The 15,028-nt window shown below is 34.7% G+C and overlaps 1 protein-coding gene across 3 annotated transcripts in view; it reads left to right on the plus strand.

The window, feature by feature from the left end:
* LOC111059298 (protein apterous) overlaps window positions 1-15,028 on the plus strand; it is a 181,002-nt gene that overhangs the window by 44,235 nt on the left and 121,739 nt on the right. Inside the window, exons 1-2 of one of the 3 annotated variants that reach the window (XM_039431541.1) lie at window positions 8,862-8,941; window positions 11,013-11,425. In XM_039431541.1, coding sequence (XP_039287475.1) covers window positions 8,939-8,941; window positions 11,013-11,425 — 416 coding nt within the window. In that variant the 5' untranslated portion in view covers window positions 8,862-8,938. Of the gene's footprint in view, window positions 1-8,861; window positions 8,942-11,012; window positions 11,426-15,028 lie in introns of those variants that run through there. The other 2 variants (XM_039431538.1, XM_039431540.1) reach the window with 2 other exon arrangements.

Here is a 15,028-nt window from a genome sequence, read left to right on the forward strand (position 1 = left end):
CACCGCATAAAATGCGTTTAATATCCATGTAATTTATTCACTTGGTCTAGCCGGCCTTTCCAAAGTGTCCCGGGAAATTTACAACAGCTCCGCCGGGGCTGCCTCAAGACCTCTGCTCGAACTTAATTAAAATGAGCGGAAATTTTTTTAAAAAGCCTTGTCGAATTACTTGCGCATGCTCACCTCTTATTGTACCGACTATTTGAAAGCATTTGTACCGCACTTCTATCTCCGCCCCATCATGAAGTGTTCAGACAGGTGATAAACAGAACGTCATAATCTATATCTAACATTTATAGTGCATCTGGAATCTAAACCTAACATTTATAAGGCATCTGGAACGAATATCGAAATCAACGTCAATGGGCAGGTTGATAATCCATTCATTAAGCTTAGAATTGCTGGCTTCATAATTTCCTTAATCATTCTCCACTCTCAACTGCTGTTCGGAACCCACCTAAAACTGTAGTGAAGCCGTCTTTTCAAAAACACCTTCTCTGATTGCTTCTATGAAATTAATCACGATTGAAATTTAACCGGCTTTTGTGCTCTGCCTTGCAGATTCAGAAATGAGTAATTGGATGACATGTCTTTCAGATTCTAGAGGCAACCAACGCTCATTTACAAGACAGAAATAATAATTCCTCAGTTCCCGAACTGAAAACAACGCTTAGGCTCGTTACACACCGATTAGTCAAGACAAGACTAGTCACGTTTAGTCATAATACTTCACATAGTTGCTTATGGAGTCATGTCTAATTCATATTAAATATGTTTACACGTGCTTGTTTCGTCTCAATGTGAACATAATAATATAAATTATCATATTATTATATGATATTAACACATTTATAATGAGTTAAGGAGACTGGCTGCTGATGATTAAAGCAGACTGGCTTTATCGTGCTATTGCATTCACAATCTATGTGATCCCCAATCCCTCTCTCTAATACTCTCTGTGACACTCTATGGCCAGGTTAGACAAAAACAAGATAAATTTTAATCGCGATTGATTCCACGTCAACCGATTGAAGAAGGCTTTCTCGAAAAAGAGGCTTCTCCGATTGATTCTCGTGAAATTAATCACGATTAAAATTTAACCGGCTTTTGTGCAACGGTCACTATGTGATACTCTCTATTGTATACGATTCCTGGTAAAAGGGGAATAACAAGCAAAAATGTTTCTTTCATAAAGAAAATTTACGAGAATTTGCACAGTGACAGTTTAACTTTTGCCTATTACTGCACTGTGTAGCCTATGTTTATTGGTAATAAAAAATTATCTTATTCATTTTAAATATCAATTTCATTTTAAACTGGATTAAATCCGTATCATGTCCAGTTTGTTATAATGTGTTTTGTTTCATTTTGAGTTTAAGCCACCAGCTGATTAAATCGAGTTTAAGCTTTGACTGTGCAAACGGCCCTTAGTAATTCAAGTGAGAGTTGATAATGTTAATATAATGAGTATTAGTTTAAGTAAGACTCAAGCATGAGTCTTTCAATTAAAGAGTGGAATAAAAGCGTCATGCGAAGAAAAATCATTAGTTTGAGAATCTAAAATTATCTATTTGAATAAAAGTATAAATTTAAGGATAGGTCTTTTGGTTGAAAGTATAAAATTTAAGGATAGGTCTTTTGGTTGAAAATCTTAATGAGAGGAAGAATATGCTGAGGAATATGAGAGTAGAATATTCACTCCAAGAATGGAATGATTTGAGTATGGAGAGCCTTTCTTTTTTATGATTTATTCCACTGTTTAAATATATTCATAGGCTATATCTATTCATGTATCATTTATATATAGAACTCATTTTTTGTTGAAGTTTATTGTGATATGTGTTCCGACTCCATATTGACTTCTGTGAAACGCTTTATATTGTATTTGTCTGTGTGACTGTTGTATTGTTTTATGTTTCCTGATGACTATGTCTATTGCACTATGTGTTTAACGACAATAAAGAATTCTATTCTATTCTATTCTATTCTAGATGATTGAGTATAAGAAGTACAGTAAATGGTGAATAAATGGATAAAGAGTTAAGTAAATTGACAAAAATAAATGGAAGTTGAGTACACATGTTGTTATGTTTGAAGCATAAGGAAATCATGAGCATGAGAAGGAGAACTACTTTATCAGGACGAGCTATTCAACAAAATAAGGAAAAACTCCAGCTGAATGCAAGAAATATACGCAAACTTTCTAATATAGGAACCAACTTTTAGGAAATATTCTTGAGAGCAGTGAGCAGTTAACTCCCATGAGAATAATGTAACTAATCGGCTCCCGTGATATTCGACCAGATTTTGGTGATAGTGCTCCCGTCCACTATCTCTCGCCTTTTACACGCATTTTTTCCCCAGTATCTCGATGTTTATTTAATTTTGAAGTGCTTAAGAAGGTATTAAGATTTCGTTGGCGCCAGATACAGGCGTTCTTATTTCTGTTTTGAGGCTTTGGAAATGTAAGAACAAGACCTTCTTGTGTGGTTGCTGGTGAGCAGGGCATCCACTAAGCGGATTAGAGCGACCCTCTCGAAGATTGTCATCGAGCGCGGAAAATACTAGCTGTGTCTTTCTTTCCAGCTTGTTTACCCGTCTACTACTTCCATATTAAATTACATTTTTATCTCTGGTTTCGTGTTTTATTTCGTCTCCGAACCGCGAAAGAGATGTCAAATATTGTTGATATAGAGTCGCTGTCCAATCAGGCAAATAACGAAATTTCTAGTTATATGAATTACATTAATCTGAGGAATGATTTCTATCTTGAGAATAAGACAAAAATAGCAAGACAAATATAAATATAAATATGAGATACATAACATATAATCAAATAAGTAACTTAGCAATCATTCAGAAGTATAACAACTAATAACAGTAATATGAATGAAATATACAAATATGCATTAGAAACTATCAGCGCAAATTCAACAACTTGAAGCAATTGCAAACAACATATTTTTAGCAATAGCAAAGGAAACACAGTAATTCAATAGCAGCAAGCGCAACAATAGAATAATAACTATAACAATAAGACAATAACACTAACACTATAACCAAACACAGCCAACAAATACAAATGATAACAAAATAAGAAAAAAAAGCAATGAAACAAGCAAATGAAATGAAAGCAGCCAGAGAAAAAGCTTTCAATCTACATTTGAGCTCTGCAAATAGAAATTTCTAATAAATAAATAAATAATTGCAATGACTAATCAGTGTGACTTGCGTCATAAGCAACAATGTGAAGTATTGTGACTAAACTTGTCTGATCATGTCTTGTCTTGTCTTGACTAGCTGGCTGGTCACACACCAATTAGTCATAAATAATAATATCGTGTGACCAGGCTGGCTCAGGTCTGGTGTCAGAGTTTTCAGGTCGCAACTGATCAATATCAGGGCCTCTGACCTAACGACTGCTTTTTAGGCAGCCTGGACCTACGTGTTAACGTGTCCATCCGAAACACGGGAGTGGCCTGAGAAAAATATCTTACCCGGGCTGGGATTCGAACCATTGCAATTAGACATGACACCATAAGCAATAATGTGGAGTATTGCGTGACTAAACGTGACTAGTCTTGTCTTGACTAATCGGTGTGTGACTAGCCTAAGCCAAGACTAGTCACGTTTAGTCACAATACTACACATTATTGCTTATGATGCAACTTTCACTGATTAGTCATGGCAATCGTCATGATATTTTTATTAACTTATCTAGCAGACTCGGGTCGATGTGTTGCTTCTCAATATTCGACTAGCCAAATGTTTTTTTCAGGTAGAATACAAAAATAAGAACATATGAAAACTCTCATCATTCAATTATTGTGAATAGAGAGTTTAGTACTATGGCTTTGATACTAATAATCAACTGAGGTTGTTCAAGGAGAAAAATCTCTTTTTATTATCCTATCATAGCGAACAATTTCTGTATTTTTATATCTGATTATTTTTATATCTGGATATTTATGTTCAACGGATCTCGAAAACGGCTCTAACGATTATCACGAAATTTGGATCATAGTAGGTTTATGATATGAAAATTCGATTGCACTAGGTCTCATCCTTGGGAAAACTCGCTGAACGACATTAAAAGGATAATTCATCCTTGGCTGAAACAGCTGTGGATAGTAAAAAAGTGAGTGAGCGAGTGAGTATGTGAAAAATCAAAATATCGCATCCCCGAAATTCATAAGATGATATGATACATAACTATATTATAGCATAGAGAAACAATAGCGTAAGTAGCCTAGATATCTCCTGGTATAGGGCGTTTATGTCGCAACTTTTACTGCTATCTCAAGCCGATAGTTCATGTTATTTTTTCCCGTGAAGCTGTGTGACACTGGTAGTCTCTCATATTGTGCCGTTCATACACTCTCACCCCAACGAAACAGTAAAATTCGACAATAATCGACAGTAATCGGCTTGAGATGTCAGTAAAAGTTGCGACATAAACGCCCTATACCATGGGATATCTACTTACGCTATTGTTTCTCTATGATTATAGTTAGCTGTGAAATATAAACACGATCGTTTTAGAGAATTGTGTTCCGTTTATCAATAAATAAAAATAACGAGCGAAGCTCGGTGCCCTGATATTTGATATTTTAAACAAGAATGAACAGTTAATATCTCATCAATAATCCTATATCAGCTACCGTCTATAGAAGGCGAGGACAAGACAGCTTCTTTAGGACAAGACAGAGGATCGGCAACGTTGTTCTCCTATCTTTCTCCACTGCCATTATAACGCAGACTTCATTACAGTGCAGTAGTGTAACGAGCGAAGCTCGGTACCCCGATATTAATTATATAAACCAGCGTTTGGAAAGTTTGGTTCTGTGGATTTATCTCTAGAGTTGAAAAAATAGATTCGAAGAATTGATGGATAGTCCACCTCCAGGTGAGGAAAGATTGGTCCCCGCTGAGTTTTGGAGGCTGCTGATTTACACAGACAGTCCATTGAAAGGTGAGGTGGTATCAAAAGGTGAAGATTAATAACCGCTGGCGTCAAGACGTTTCCATTTGGCAGTTGGGGGAGGTCTTGATAGACACTAGCAGCCGAGTGGAAGCAGGATGGATGATCTCATCGAAAAAAGGAGGAACAGTGGCAAAAAGTTGCCAACTCAATTCTACTCTACCTGCATCTTGACAAAGCCTTTGACAGCGTTAGAACGTAAAAGCCCTACTGTCACGGGAACGATATGCTGCCAATCTCTTCAACACAATGATTCTGCTTTTTCGCTAAACTATCCGTCCATTATTTTAGTAACACCTTCCTCCCCCGATCAGCACACGCTCCACTCACACACTCTCTCATAGTGTTTACTCTCTCGTAAACACTGTCACTGTCTTCGAATTTGTCCAGCCAAACTCGTCATTCATTGTCTGCGTTCATTTGAGCGCATAACCGCTCTCCTTCCATTCACCAACTTGCCCTTAATCCTTTACTAGGAAATTTCATTCATAACTCCACCACTATGAATGAAATTGGTAGTAACGGTATTCTCATACGAACCTATTTCCGGCATTCCCACGTTGCATGCGTAAGTTCCTCAGAACTCCGACTTCGGAAACTATATTTCTAACTAAACATGAGAACTGAATCAGTTGACTTCATTTTCGATGAAGGCTCCTCGCACGAAGGTTTGCAGGTAGGATTATGCCGTTATATTACTGATAATAGAGTATTAAATAAAAATACTAAGAAATTGTCAAAAATTACTCATTTATTGATACTTAGAAAGATTGGTTACGGTTGTTACACCATTGTCAATCTCTGATAAACTCAAATAATAAATTTTAGTTGAAAAAATCTGGATTTTCGTTAAATAATGATAATAATTATTAAAATAATGTTGGATGTGGGAAAGGCTAGGGTTCGGTTGCACGTGGGTCTATTAAACTCAGCCGCCGTTAAATGACGTCGTTGTCTGATTTGTTGATTGGTTCGTGTGAAATTGGTTCTGTCGGATGACATCACTTAACCTCGGTTTAAATTTTATAAACGTATGTTTAACCAGGAGTTGATCTTAATAGGAGTTGATCAATAGGACTTGATTAACAAGGGTTAATCGGAGATTGATTGGAACAGACTCTAATTTTTCACTAAATTACAGATGAAAACATCGATAGTTTTATTATAACTGTGAGTTATTTATTATTATAACAGTTATTTAATATTATAACAGTTAGTTGTTTTATATTATAAAAGTTAGTTATTAAATATTCTAACAGTTAGTTTATCATAACAGATCAGTTGAAGGATAAGAACAGAGCATTGAATGAAAAGCTAATTTGCTCTATTGCTAGTTAGTCAACAATATTCCAAAAAATTGCAATGCTTTCTAAAGTTATTCCAAGTCACTAGATTTTGAAATCATTCTTGACTAAAATATGTGAAAAACGATAACAATAATTAGTATATTCATCTAATAAAAACAATATTATTATTATTTTCAGTATTTAGATGAGCTTACTACAGATTTTCAAGTTTAGAGAATCGAATAATCCGACTTTGATCGAGAAATTTCATAAGATTTGTAATTTTTTTTTATTATTCAATTCAATACTAACAATTCACCAATTGAAAAATACTGAGGTATTAAATATTAAATAAGAAGACTAAGAAATTGTCAAAAACCACAGATTTTATTGATAGTTAGAAAGACCGGATTCGGTTGTTACACCATTGTCAATCTCTGATTAACTCAAAACCTAAACTCTGAGTTTAACAGAGATTGACAATGGTGTAACAACCGTAACCGGTCTCTCTAACTATCAATAAAATCAGTGGTTTTTGACAATTTCTTAGTCTTCTATTTAATATCAAGGAGAAATAGTACGAGGAGAATCCTTAGCTTTTCTCTCCCATTCAGTGCTTTCTTGTAAAAATTAGAATAAAAAAAAAATTAGAATAATATGAATAATTACCATAATATGAACTTCTCAACTACACAAAAATTACTGAGATATTGCCTTCATTCAAGTGATTTTATGCATTCAATTTGGATTTTCGTTTATTAATAAAATTATTAATGAACAGTGCATTTTCAAGTGTTTAGATTCATTTTTTAATTATTGAAAAAAATGAATGATTTCCCTTCTCTATTACCATGTTGTTCTTTATACTGAATAACTGTTCTCCAGTGCCACATTTAAAATACCTACCCTGAGAATATCTTATCACGATCGTTGGGAAAACTCTCCTTGGAAACTAGATCTGAAACAATCCCAGCGAAATTATCGGCGAAAAATGCGACCAAGAACACCACCGTCGTTACATTTCACGTTCGAGATATGAAATAACAGTTGGTCTGCATGATCACGATTCTAGGACGCTGCACTGACTGCACAACTGCAATTGCAGGCCTTAATGCACTATGCAGTCGAATGCAATCCATCTCGATGGTCCAATTATTACCCCGGCAAGGAACTATCCCGAGAGGGACGTGCATTCGAAATGTCCACGTAATGAGGCAAAAACGCGTTGCACCCTATGATTACTGGCTTCAGGATGGTATTTACCTTCCGCTGGTATCATTTACCGTCAGGTTACCACACTGTGGGATACGCTGGGTAAATATTCTGAATCAGATGATAGGCTACATAATTTCTTCCTCTTCTAGTTCCTTCTCTACCCTATCTCACTCCATTCGTTTCTTTCTCTGTGTGGTGTGTGCTCTCTCACTAAACTCTCCTTGTTCTGTGGTCATTCTATTCCTAACCTCTCTCACATCCTCATGATTTCATCCTGTTCTTGACCAGTAATAATCGAGATGGAAGTCTGATAGTAGAGCTTCACCCGTATGTTGTTAACACTGCATATTATTTTGCTGGCATCCAGCTAGCTGATAACGTGTATGTTCGTCACTATGCTCACTTCTATGCTCTGATGATTCCTGTTGTGTCCAAACTCTGATAAAGTCAAGATTAACTACTGTGCTTGGTAACTGGATATTCAACAGATTACGTTCTTGTCTTTTATGTTTTGTAGCTTGCGTATAAACTTTGATGAGCAACTGAGTAGGATCCTTTCTTTCCTGTGGATTAGCCGAGTGTTTAGGATAGTATTTACTTATGCCATTATATTATTTTTTCCATGCAATATGCTATCAATAATAATAGAAACATTTACTCTTATTATTCTGCTATTTCGTAGTATATTTATTTATACAATGATAGATACAATATCATTCTCAACTATCCTGGGAAAGGATTGGGAGAGGAACATTAGGCCCAAAACTCTTCCTTTCCCTAACTCGGAAAGAAATTGTTAGGTAGCTATGTTTATCACTGACAATTTTTTATGTTTTGTCCAATTTTGAGTCCGGAATATATTCAAACTAGCAATTCAGAATTTAGATAAGTTGAAAACCAAATTAGATAAAAATATTTCACTAAATCATCACTGATAACTGGAAGATACTGTATTGATTATTGATCATTTTAAAACTTGAAAAGAAACTCAGACTTACTTAGTAAACAATGAGGAAACATGTTAAATAACCTGATGAAATCACTGTAAATAATTTGAATTTATTTATTCATACTGCATAATACTTGTAACTATAGGCAACTAATACGAAAATAAAATATAATTTTCAGGAAAAAAACACACTATTCTTCGAATGACAAAGTCATTATCCTAGAAAATATTCGAATGAAGATAAAGCTTAGCTGGATGATATTAAGCTTTTTCTCACAGTATTTTGAAGAATAGATCCGAAAACTCTTTATCATAGAATTGATTCTGTCTTTACATCCATGATAATCTTATCAATATAGAAGCTGTTCAATGCGATTGTCGTTTTGATTGAGTTGTAGCTATTTCAGGAAATGTTTAAGATCCATTATTTTGTTAGAACTGCTTGATATCTCCTCAAGTATAGTGATTAATAGTGAGTGATTCAAGAGATTGCAACGGATTCAGGTGATGGTGAGAAACAGTAACATCTTTTAATTTAAATAAAATTATCAGGTTCTCTCGAGACGGTTTTTGTGCTCATATTTATGTACTGATTGATTTCAGAAGCCGTCTCATCAAAATACCTTCTCTGATTTGTTCTCGTAAAATAAATCACGGTTATTTAACCGGCTTTTGTGCAACCGGGCCTAGATCAAATAGTTATACAATTAAATCTTTCAATCCATTAATTACTAAATCAATTAGTTATATATTAGTAATAATAAATTGCAACCATTATTTATATTATTTAATTCATTTCTGTTGCTCAGCTCCTTACGTTTCAAAACAGTCTATTGGAATCTTTAAATTGGAATCAATCAGCACATAAATATGAGCACAAAAACGTCTCGAGAGAACCTGATAATTTTAGTCCGAACAATTTAAAAAGTTCACCTTTATTTAAGATGGTACTTTCAATAAACAGTATATTCTGAACATAAAATTTGAATGTTACCTTTACTTATCAGACATTTTGAGAGCAGTCAGTATATAAAAAACTTCAAGTTTCCAAAAAATCCTTATCAGATACCGTAGCTTGTCAAGAGAAGTCTTCAAAATAGAGCAAATTCAGCAAATTCAGCAAAATGCTCCTATACAATCAAATAAACATGAGAACAATCTCAAAAAATCATTTTGACGTTAGTTGAAATGGATAGAAGGATAGAAGAATCGAATAATAAATTATAGTAAAATAGGGAATATTCAACAATTGATAGATTATAAGGTTAATTCCAAACTGGAGGATATTGATGAGTGTATCGATTTGTATATTGTTTGGAGTATACATTAGTAGTTTGATGAATTCACAAGTATGATTGTGATAAATTGGGTTCCCAAGTTTCAAGCTGCAACTGTCCTTTACTAGATAACTCAAAGTTTGTTAAATATTTGGGAGTAATGATTGACCAGCACTTAAGATGGGATTCTCATATTCAATCATTATGCCAAAAGATCAAATTTCTAATAATTAAATTCTATAGATTAAGCCTTCTTAAACTGCCACAGCTTGCCAAAATGAGATATTTTGCTTATGCACAATCTGTGCTGCAATATGGGATAAGAGTTTGGGGAGGTGGAGCAGAAAGACATATTAGTAGGGTCTTCAACCTGCAAAAGCATATAATAAAAGCTGCACTCAACAAGCCAAGGCTATACCCGACTAGGATACTTTTCAGGAGAGCAAAATACTATCAATCAAACAACTCTATTTAAAAAACATAACACTATATATAATAAAAAATAAGAATCTCTTCAATATCCGGGTTAATCCATATGATATACGTCGAATTTTTAGAACTTCCAACCTAATTGGAACAAATCTGAGTGTCTGTAGGATGCAATTTCCCTACAGGTGTGAAAAGCTTGTAAATATCGTTCCCCAGGAATTGCTTGCAAATTCTCCGCCAAGTAAATTGAAGAAAGATACCATCTTATGGATTAATAAATCCACTGACATCTTTGGTAATATAATACATTAGCTTTGTTGGTTGAACTTCTATCACTGTTTCTCCACTGATACAAATCCTATAAATCGTTCATAATATTTTCTTTTTCAAATACAAATTTCTTTTTTCATAGAGATTACACTTTTTTATCTTGTTGCTGTGCTGTCTAGTTTACGTCTTTTATCCTGCACAACGTCACTGTGAACATTGTTATACTTATATTTCAATAGTATACTTACATTCAACTGTATTTCACTCTTTTTTTATTTTTATTCTTGTTATATTTTATTTTCTAGTTATTAAAGTTAATATATTTCTTAATCAAGCTCACGAACGGACTCAAGTCTTGTGAGCTTTACATTCTTTTGTACTTTGATTTTTTGTATTTATACATTGAACATGTCAATTTGATTATTTTTGTAATATTGTACAAGGATTGAATAAATTTGAAAAAAAATTAATGGATTTAGGATTTTTGTTTTGATATTTCTTGTATTGTATCATTGAATATTTAAAGTGTGTTTCTTTTTTATCGGAGAATTTCAAATTAAATGTGAGTGGAGATTAATAGAATATTTGTGTTGTATGTGTTTTAGCAGCAGCAGCAACAGGAGCGTCCCCAGATGCTAGCGGCCGCGTACGACCCGTCGCGCGACCTGTCGCCCAATCTGCCAACCACATGTCACCTGGACACGCCACCGGTCGCACCGCCTTGCTTCAAGACAGAAACCTCCACATCGTCCGAGTGCCACGACTGTCAATCGCCCTCGACTCCCCCCGAGCACCACCAGTCGCAGGGAGGCCCCACAGGGGGTCCAGGGGGTGACGAGGAGCTAGTCGTGTGTGCGGGGTGCGGTGGTCGCATATGCGACCGATACTACCTGTACGCGGTCGATCGCAGATGGCATGCGGCCTGTCTACAGTGTTCCCAGTGTCGTAGGGCCCTGGACAAGGAGGTCACCTGTTTCGCACGTGATGGCAGTATCTTCTGCAAAAAGGACTACTATAGGTGAGTTCTAGCACAATCATGTTTTCCACATCTATTTTCAAATTTAACAATATGATTTGTTTGTTTTCGATCGTGAATTGGAGTGTGTAACTCAAGATTGTGGCACTTTCAGAGAATGAAACTGAGTGAAAAAAATGCACTAAGTTGTTTGATACACCTTTTTTCTAAAGGTGCGTACTGACTTTCGCTCTGCTCCGTAAACGAACGTTACACGAGCAGATCGCAAGATGATCGCAGGTGGAGCAAGAGCAGAACGCGAACAGAGTGGGTAACAGAGCGCGCGCGAGCTTGGCAAGTTCCTAGGGCGAACTTAACAATATCAGCGCATCCGTAGTTAACGTTTTTGTTAGATCAGTTACGACCTCTGTGTTAGCATATAAAATTATCAAAATTAATAATTAATTATTCAATCATCGTAATAAAATAATATAAAATTATAAAAAACATTTTTAATAATAGCTACCTTATATTAAAAGGTATATTAAAATTTAGAAGAAAGAATCCGAACTTTCAACCAAGCCTTTCACCTTGCAAAACATTAACAGACATAACCTTTTTTGTAATAAAACATCAACATAAACGCAATAAACATAATACTTATTATCAATTTATTATATAAACATAATTCATTATTTAGGCTACCCATCAATCCCCTAGTCACAATAATTGATATTTTATTTAGTTTTGTCACCCGATAAGCTGGATAAAACGTTTCACATGTATGAGGTTAGGTTGTAGCGAAGTCAACAATACAAGCACCCGATCATCTTCGAACATATTGCGAACCTCTAGCGAACCCTTGCTTAACATCTCGCGTAACGTTCATGATCGAAGCGTGACGCACCTTAATACAATTCAATACCATTTTTATTATTAATTTATTAGAATTTAGTTGTCTACCTCGGTTTCAGAATCCTATTTAAATTGATAACCTGGATGTTCAAAATAATTAACTCTGTACTCCTTTTTATGGACTAGAATTAGACTACTTGAACTAGAATTAGCCTACTGCTGAAGCTTGTCACCTCCTATGTATGAAGCTTTTTTGAGCATTTCCCGCACAAATTACTTACAAAATCTTTCCTGATTATTAGAAAATTTGTATTGCATCTCTATTTGTTGCTGATCAGCACTTCTCCTAAATCGGAGATTTCAATACTCATTTCCCCTGTAGATAAGGGGTTTTTATCATCCACAAGTTACAAAAATATAAATCTGACATTCGTATTTATCCCGGTACTTAATATAACAAACATTCTATTATCATGCGATTACTTCATAAACTCAATTTTAACTGTGAATTTAAAAATAGCTTTCCACTTTCCTATGGAGTGCTGCCTTATTTTTAGAGAAAAACTTACGTGAACCTGTAATTAAGTCTACTTGCTGAGCACTTCCTAAAATCTCTGTACTATCGGCGTCTATGAAAACACAATTCGTTCGTTTTTGTGAGCTAGGGCATTTATTAATTTCCCGTTAAGTTGCAGCGCGGTCATAATTAATTTCACGTACGCCTGCCTTTCAATTACACACGAAATAGCATCGCAATTAACCAGTTCTTCATGAAAATGGGAGAAGCACTAGCTGTGGTTGAGAGTAGCGTGTCCCCTTCTGAATTTGATCGTCGTCTGATAAAGTGAAGTGAAGTTATGTGGCTCACGAAGGGGTCTTCTCACGAATCTCAAACAATTCGAGCAAGTATGATGGCCCACCTCTGACAATTACCCAAAATGATAATTGTTTTTCATGTCACCAACTGTCAAGGAAGCATTAATTTTCTCAGTAACATTCTTATCTATTTTTGTTGTTCTATTCCAGTTTTAAAATTCACTAATAATTGTAACTGCAGCCTAGATTCAGTCATAGATGAGCTAGATAATTTTTCTTCTTATCACTATTTTTCCTCACTACGTCCTTCATTTAATTGTCTCGACTCATCATGATGATCTCTTTATTCCTTTCCAACAGATTGACTCCTTATCTATCTTTTCATTCATGTATTACCAGTCACAAATATGCAATATGATCAATTAAAAATCGAATTACCCCTTATTCAATTTCATTTTTTTCTCACAACATGTTTAGACCATTAATGTCATTCACAAGTGAGTCACTTGAAAATACATAAATAGTCGAAACGTGTGAGAAATATAATAAAGTTGAAAACAGAGTACTTTGATTATTAATACGAGAAGCTCTTGAAAGTAAATAGATATAATATAATAAACAATATATAAAAAACAGGACAACAGGTTAAGCTGAGCCCAAACCTGTCTCACTCCCGAATTTTGATCAATAAGATACATATGATTCAATACCCAATTGCCGTTTCTATAGATTAGAGTAGATTAGATTTCCTTATTTATGTATGTTACAATATTTACTGGCTTATACACTAATTTACATTAAATGACGATAATGCTGGTTATTCAACGAATTTTACAAAGTATAGACTAAATAACTAATCAATGAGAATGAAGATTAAATGCAATTAGAATAACAATAATATAATAATGTGATGTAACTTCATAAATCGGCGGTGTTTCAACAAATAATTGTCGATTCTCTAAGAAGGATATAAAATATCCTTCTCATTAACACACGACCGGGAGTCGTGAATCTGAGTCTGAATCTCTATGATCCTTGCTCATCTATAATTTTTCCCCCAGGATCTTTGCCTTCTTATTTTCCCCCAAGACCATCTCCTCCTATTCATGCTTGTATTTTGGTTATATATTTTGTATCTTCTCAACTCTCCTATTTATTATTTTTGTTAGCTCCAAAGCCCTTGACCATCCTGTCTTTCCCCCAACTCTCTTGTTCTTCTCTTATTTTAGCTTCAACCCTACTCGATCTCACACTTTCATATCACTTTTCTCAATCCACTTGAGGTGTTCCCCTCCAATAACACTGCACAATAGGCTTCATTGTTGATCTACCCTCTGTTGGGAGACCAAGTAAGCAGATTTGATCACTTGCGGTGTAGAGTGTTCTACCCACTTAGAGATAACTCATCTAATTCTGTTATTCTCTAGTGGCACTCGAAAATGTTGCTTGATCATAATCAAAGCTATCTGGAGTAATCTAACTTGATATTGTATCATGAGATTTATGAGATTCGAAAATGTTTATAAGGCGTGGAACCCAAAATGTTGAAAAAATCTCAAAATATCTCATCACAACTTGACAAGATACTATTTTGATAGCCAATTCGAGTATTGTTCATTCAACACAATCTTTCTTTGTATAAAGGTTGGATAGATATTGAAGATAAGTCAGATCAACTTTGTAAGATACATTGCAAGAGACTATTTTGATAGCATTCACGTCATAATTCGACTATTGTTCATTAAACACAATCATTCATTTTTCACCTGTAAATCACCGGCTGTATTTGTTTTCCCTTCAGTTCTTTTCCCACTACCATTTTCAGCTTCTTTGCATAAAAATTGGATAAATATTGAGGATGAGTCAGATTGCTATGAATGATTTCTTGCATAATTCAAGAAACCAAATGCAGATTTATACGATTCATCATAGATTTATGTCATTCAAATTCTTCATTTTCAATGAAGCGTTACATTGATAAAATTTGAAGATTTG

Source organism: Nilaparvata lugens, chromosome 6, assembly GCF_014356525.2.
Source record: "Nilaparvata lugens isolate BPH chromosome 6, ASM1435652v1, whole genome shotgun sequence".
In the NCBI taxonomy this organism is placed as follows: domain Eukaryota; kingdom Metazoa; phylum Arthropoda; class Insecta; order Hemiptera; family Delphacidae; genus Nilaparvata; species Nilaparvata lugens.